Below are 7480 nucleotides of genomic sequence, written 5' to 3'. Positions count from 1 at the left end.
GCTTTACATTCTTCATGTTGGAAAAAAAAAGAAATTTGAGACTTGAGAGTGCTCTTCGTCAACCATAAAAATGCATCTCTGAAGCTTTTCATGTTATGGAGAAGGTCTACATATATAGGATTGTTGTTATTGAAAACCCAGTTATGTTAATCTGTTTTTTATTTTTTAGTTATGGGCACTGAATTCCTTTTTCTTACTCTTTTGGGAGTTTCATTTGACTCTTTTCTTTATCAATGTTCTAGATTGATCTTGTGGTACAACTAATTATTTTCATTATCTGTAAAGTAAATTTTGATTTAACAATTTGAGCATGAATTGGTTCTTATCTTAGATATACTCATATAACATTATCGGGAATATCACAAGAATGGGCCTCGAGACAATATGAAGATGCTCCAATTAGTGTAATGAAAGTTTCTAAAAATAAGACACACTACTAGAAAAATATCAATTTGTGACTGAAATTTCTGACTGAAAATGAAGCCGTCGCTAATGGGACTACTTTTGCGACTGTAGTAGTCGAAAAAATATTGATTTTTTATTACTTTTAAAAAAAGAAGAAGAAATGCAACTATTATTCGGACAAAAGCAGTGAGAAATCTGCGCGTGAAATTCCCGCCTTCACTTCTGCGACCAATTCAGTCAGACAATAAAAAGTCAAAGTTATCAGTTGACCAACTAAGTGACCGCTTCGATCGCAAAATTAAAATTAAAATGATAAAAGAATATTTAAGTGAGTTTGCGATAGTCAGAAATCTAAATCTAATATTTTAGGCCAAAACCCTATTTTCCCAATTTTCCCCATTCTCTCTCTCTCTCTCGATATTTCACATGTTAGGCCGCCTATTTCCCCAATTCCCCCTTATCTCTCACTCTCTCTCGATATTTCACATGTTAGGTCGCTGTTCTTCGTTCTCTCGTCCACTCCTTCTGTGCTGCTGTAAATCACTAATCACTCCTCAACTCTCTCTCTTTCTTCTCACTAACCACTCCTCCTGTGCGACGGTAAGTTTCTCTTTCCTTTTTCTGCTTTTATTTTTTCTATCTTCAATTTTAAGGCACAATCTTTAAATGGATAATTTTAATTTCATTAGAAGGTACAATCTTTATGTGTTTTTAATATGTGTTTATGTTGGAATCTGTGGTTCTTCTCTGTATTTTCTTTTCGATTTTTATTTGGAGTTTTTTTTTTGAATTGGGTAATTCTAATTTTTTGAGAAAGGCTAAGATCTTTCAGTTGTACATGTAAATTTTCTGTCGAGCTTTGTGATGCTATTGGATTCTTTTGCATCTGATTATTTCGTTTGGTTCACTAGTTTTGTGATTGTCTACATTTGACTAGCAGTCCAGTTCAGCTTCTGTCTTTTAGGTCTTGTTGACTTTGGGAAAATGGCAATTTCTTGTACCTTATGGTCATCTATTAGATGACAAAGGGAATTTGGAACTGAAAGGCGAAGTATAGTTTACTCACATTTGTAAGATGATAGTGTTTCTGTTGGAATCCATATTTTTAATTTGTTCTGAATTTCTAATGGTGCAATCTTCCAGAAAATACTTATGAGATTGTGCTAAGAGCTAATGTACCTTAGGTAGTATTTTTTATCCAACCTTTTACAGTTTACTTAAGTCCACTATGGTAAAATTAAAATTCTTAACTGCTATTGATTTGTACATAAAGATGAAATCTGGTGCTATTAAAAGATTACAGAAGTCTTTAGTTTTATTGAAGTGTGGTACAAAGGTATATCTAAACAAAAAGAACTTAAAATAAGTCATAATTTCGAGAAACAAGGTGCCGATAGGCTTAAAACTAATCACCAAAGCTAAACCAGAAAATCTATCCAGTTGTGGTTTAACTTAATTACTCTTGTTTTGAAATCATGGATTAGAATACCTACTTCAATAATAAATAATGTCAAGACGTTATATCCAGTTCATGAATGAAGAGATGGGAGAGAGTAATATTTTTAGATCTAGTTTGCTTTTCGTTCCTTTCCTGCAGAAATTAAAGTGATAAAGTTACTATATTGAGAAAATATTCTTAGTGTACATTTCCTAGTAAAGTTCATGTCGAAATATATTAACTAGACCAGTTTGCTCAAACACATGCATTGCATTCTGAGCAACTATCTTTATTAGTTTCTATTTCATTTACTTAATTATGTAATGTCAGGTACTTATATCGCAACTGGAGACTATTAATTAGACTTGATTTTTGTAATCCTAACCATTTCTTAGAGTTATAGTTGCCAGAGCTTAATTGGATAGAAGGAATACATGGAATGTATTGTAAGATTTAAAAAGCCATGTACCTTTTAGCTTCAGTTCACTGTTTTTCTATCTTGTCTTATCACCTATTCAATATTTTGACACTTGAGATGCATGAAGAAGGCCATAGATCGAGGTTGAGCTGTGACAAAAGGAAACATGGTATATGGTAGTAGAGGAAGCTAATATGTTTTGAAGACTGCATATGCCCATAGGCTATTAGTATAACATAATTTAATGCTGAATATTTTAATTTCAGGAAGCCTATCAAAAACGTTTTGAGGAATGACGTCAACGTCAACCCGATTCCGAGGATGGTAGCTCAACCCAAGTGTCACTCAATGATGTAGCTTCAATATGGACGCAGGTGGTTGGTGGCGCAAAGAAAGGTAGAACCTACGGTTTTGGATCACAATATTCCGTAGGTCGTTCTACGATATTGTTGTCTGGTGATGCGAGTTATTCGCAGAATCACGAAGAGGTGGAAGCATTACGAAAAGAAATTGAAGAGTTGAAGGAGGAACGGAAAGAAGATCGCGCAAATTTTAACAAATTGCGGAGTTTAGTGGAGAAATTTATGAGCAAACGTCCATTTGATCCTTTGAATGACGAGGATGACAGGGATGATGAGTTTTAGTTTGTTGTGGTTGTGATGTTTGAGACATTATTATTTGTTGTGATTGGATGTTTAGACTTAGTAAGGTTTACATTTGACTATGATTGTAATGTTTTAGACTAGATTGAATGATGTTTGAATGTTTAACTTGTGTTTGGATGTTTTAGTTACAAATATTTATGTTTTATATAATTGTTTGTATTTTATGGATTTGATTAGTTGAAATAGTGGATTGATTGGTTGGAATGGTGGATTAATTGTTTAGTTGCTGTATATTTGATTTGGCGGGTGGTAGTGCTTTTAAACAGCTGAAATCTCCCAAAACATTTCTAGTTTTCCGACCACGGTAGTCACAAAGTGCTTCAAATTTTCCAGATTCATCAACATTTGCGGTTGCTGTAGAGGAAAATTAAATAAAAATTATAATATTAAATTAGATTTGCGACTGCAGTAGTATGAAACATAAATAAATAAATAAAATAAAATTAGTTTTGCGACCGCAGTAGTGGAAAACATAAATAAATAAACAAAATAAATTTAGTTTTGCGACCACAGTAGTGGAAAAACTGAAATAAAATAAAAATACTTTATATTATTTGCGATCACTCCGGTGAGAAAGATTAAATATATTTATAATTATATATACCGTTTGCGACCGAAGTAGTGGGAAAGTCAATATAAAATTAAAATTTAATTTAAATTATTTGTGATCGCGTCAGTCGCACAGTTGGCGACATTTATTAGTCGTTTTTCTACTTTGACTTTGCGATCGCAGTAGTCGCAAATTACGGACGGATTCGGTCGCAAACCTTTTCAGACCAGCTATTTTGCGACTACGATATTTCGATCTGAATGTGGTTGGAAATTAGTATTTTCTGACCACATTCCGACCGTTTTGGCAGTCTAACGGTTTAAGTTTCATTCATTTAGTCTTGTATACATTATATGGTTTGTTCTTTCTTTTGGAAATAAAACTAGAGCAACAGTAAACCGGATTGTCAAATTCAAAGCAACAGATTCTTTCCTGAAATAGGACTTTCCTGAAAGAAAAGTAGCATTTTACAAACTGCTTTGATTCATTAAGATGAAAACTTCACACAGGAAGTGTATGTCACTTATATTTCTTAGTCTATTATTTATGAGTTTTATGGGACTCCATGTCTTTGTCTGTGTGTGGTTTCTGAGCTAGGAGCGCTTGGAATTTCAGTCCTACTCATTAATATACTATAAAAAAAAAGTGGCTCTCCTTCTCTTATGAGAGATAAGCGCTCTCTCTACGGCCAATTCTCTTTAACAAAAAAGGCATTCCCTGATCGTAGACCATCCTTTATCCTTTCTTTTCTTGACTTTCTAAGTGAAGTCCTTTCATGCGCGAGGAACCACAATTTTATGATAACGGGCGGCGAAAGCATACAAAGAAAGTGAGGCTTCCATCGCTTAGATTTAGGGGCACCACCAATACGATAAGAAGCACTCCTCAATCGATAGGTCAAATATAGAAATATAGTACCAGTCAACTACCAGTGATATCTCTTTGAGAAACTCGAGGTCTTTTCCACATAATAACGTCAATTGAAGACCAGACCATCTTAGCAAATACTATAATGAAATCCCAAATAACTTCGTCGCTCAAATATATTTTGGCAAGAGCAATCCTCAAAACATAAATGGCGAGAATTTCGATATGAAAAGAAGTGAAAAAGAAAATATAAAAAGACATTTATGGAAATCTATTTTCCATATAAGATGTTCGACGATTTTCATCTTGCTTGATCATATCATCATCACTCAATTCTAGAGGTAAATTTGAAATATGCATGCCATCAGGATCAAGATCTCCATCAAGTGTTAATCCTTCTATTCTTCCAGCAATTGCTTCACCTTTCAATGGTGCATCAATATCTGTTTTATAAACAATTAAGAAGCAAGTTTATTTTAGTTGATTAATAAAAGTATTTAAAACTACATACACAATTTCTTGAAAATAGAGCAATAAATAAATTTGTAGGTCTCATGGGATTTGTGATATATGATCTCCTTTTTTTTTTTGGGACATCCCACCTAAAAGGATTCGAACCCGAAATGTCTGATTAAAAATAGATGCTTACTTAACCCCGACCATAATCTTTAGTGGTTAGATAGTAATATTCTTTGCATTTTGTTAAACTTCTCGGAAAGGTAGCACTAGACACTAAAAACAGTACTATATATATAACAATGAGTTTAAAATTCAGTTCACTTTTTTCAACCAACTGCAAATGTTTAAACTACGACGCGTGCGTTAGTAACTTGAAAAATAGGTGAGCAGTTTGTAGAGCCAGTCAATTACTATAACTATAACTATAAGTATATAAAATCTTTTTGCACCATCCATTGAAAAACAAAATTCTATGATAAATACCAATTACAATAAAAATACCTCTAATAAACATTGATTTACAAGGTTTACATGTTAACAATATGATTACATGTCAGCGTAGGCGAGGTTCAAAAATCAAATGAAATCTGTCTAATCGATTCAGGAAAGAGATCAATTCAAATGATTACTAAGATGAGATATGGGAGAAAAATAACTTACCACTAAAACGAATCTGAAGAAATTATAATATATTAAGACAAATGGATTGAGAAAATGTATTGATTATCAAGTGTTTAGCATATTAAATTATCATTGGATACAATTTTCTTTCACGAATCAATGGATGTGACCAAATTGCTCGAAGTTTATACAATATAGATGTGAACTTTAGTCTTATTCTACATAATTTGTACGGATAAATTATCACCCATAACCTTGTGAAAGTAGAGAGACTGTTTTTAATAAACCTTCGGCTCACGAGAAACATAATCATAATAAATTTGAAAAAAGAAGCCGTAATCACAATCAGAAAAATAAGATAACCAAAGCCAAATAAATAATAACCTGTAATAGAAATCAAAGAATAAAAAGTACTAAAATTCACTAGTACATGTATGGAAAGGCAATACAGGTATATAAAGGAAATCTTCCGGCGCAATAAAATTAAAAAAATTTAGCACAAAAAAGAGTAATAGAATAGAAGATACCTGGATTAGATAAAAACCATAGGATAAATCCACACAAGAGCAAGACCAAAGGTATAACATGAACAGCATTTTCTGCAAATTTGGCACGAGATTTTTCCTTCTTAGCAATATCCGAAAGTGGTTCATGTATTGGTAATAATTCATTAGTTTCCAAAGACAAAGCTCTTAGTACTGGAGACACCTTTTGTGAGGGTGATGAATTTGACGAAGAAGAATAATAGCTATTGAAATAATCGTCTGAAACTCGAGTTGTACTCGATGATCTATACATCTTTTAATTTTTAATGATAAGCTATAGTTTCCCTTTTACGTCGAATGTGTTAAATTTGAGATGAGTAAATGTTGGAGAAGAAGAAGAAGAAGAAAATAAGAGAGCACAAAGAAAGGCGAAATCAATGTAGTAGGGGATCTTGAACGGAGGACTTTTTCTAGTCATTGTTCAGACTTTGGACTAATTCTTTTAAGTTTATAATGAAGTTTTTGTTATAGTTACCATGAAATTTGGGGTTATCTGGAATTGCTAATGGAAATTTTGAGATTATGACAATCAATGTCAATATGGTAACTAAATAAAAGACAATTACGGAGAATATAGCTTAAGTATTACACAATCAAGTGCCACACTCCTTTTTACTCCACAAAAGATATTTGTTATGAATTGTCATGGGTTAAAAAATTTTTCCAATTAAAGTGACAAACTTGAGTAATGATTATTTTATTGTTCAGAGTCGCCGCTTGGAATTGATTTTTAGGTGTTCCAAGTCATCTTTTATTTGAATCCCTAGTCAAAGGAAGGTTTAACTCTATTATTATTGGTCTGCGTAAATAAGTCCGGGTAAGGAATTCTGTTGACCGGGGAGAAGGTGTAAGGCATTCCTCGAGTCCCGTGGTTCTAGCACGGTCGCTTTATTGACTACAACTTGGCTTGAATTAATTTGGATAAACTATGCTTTATTGGTTTCCATATTTACTATGTCCGCTTTTATTATTAAAATATATAATTATCTTTGAAATGAATCACGTGTGTGAATCCGTTCTGTTTATTGTGCCAAAATCATGTCACGCGTACGTGTACACAATTAATAATATTTCATTATACTAAGATTGTTTTTCCCAAAGTTGCGCGAACGCATACTTTAATTTTAATTTTGGAATTCATAATTATGTCACGTGAATGTGTACATAATCACGATAATTTATTTATTAATACGCGCCTAAAGCATACTAGCGATTATTAAAAAAAATTAAAACTAATTTTGAGATTATTGCAAGGCCATTGATTACGGAATTTATTGTGGAAGAAATGTAGTAAATTAGTTATGGAAGGTAGATTAGCTTACTTTAGATACTAAGTTAGCTCCACTATTTGTTATTGAACTGCTGGGCCACATTTATTATTATTTGGCCCAAGTCCAAAATCATACTCAGCCTTGCAACAACCTATAAGACAAATTACAAAAATGATTGTTTTAGCAAAAAGCACTATAACACAAACTAACCAACTTATAACAAATTTTCATTAGCATAGCT

General features: G+C 32.6%; 1 protein-coding gene and 1 long non-coding RNA gene across 2 annotated transcripts; one reads left to right on the top strand and one right to left on the bottom strand.

The window, feature by feature from the left end:
• Positions 1–866: 866 nt before the first annotated feature.
• Positions 867–3031, top strand: LOC107792088 (uncharacterized). Its single transcript, XR_001649443.2, has 2 exons — positions 867–1005; positions 2528–3031. It is a non-coding gene; the product is annotated as an uncharacterized LOC107792088 (long non-coding RNA).
• A 1455-nt stretch (positions 3032–4486) lies between these two features.
• LOC107792087 (uncharacterized) lies at positions 4487–6360 on the bottom strand. The gene is made up of 2 exons (XM_016614274.2): positions 5951–6360; positions 4487–4786 (listed from the first exon to the last, which is right to left on the bottom strand). Exons 1-2 carry the CDS (start codon positions 6219–6221, stop codon positions 4605–4607), a joined length of 453 nt encoding a protein of 150 aa, XP_016469760.1. The 5' UTR covers positions 6222–6360; the 3' UTR covers positions 4487–4604.
• Positions 6361–7480: the final 1120 nt, after the last annotated feature.

The sequence above is a fragment of the Nicotiana tabacum genome, chromosome 13, assembly GCF_000715075.1.
Source record: "Nicotiana tabacum cultivar K326 chromosome 13, ASM71507v2, whole genome shotgun sequence".
In the NCBI taxonomy this organism is placed as follows: domain Eukaryota; kingdom Viridiplantae; phylum Streptophyta; class Magnoliopsida; order Solanales; family Solanaceae; genus Nicotiana; species Nicotiana tabacum.
This window is presented reverse-complemented; position numbering and strand designations above follow the sequence as displayed.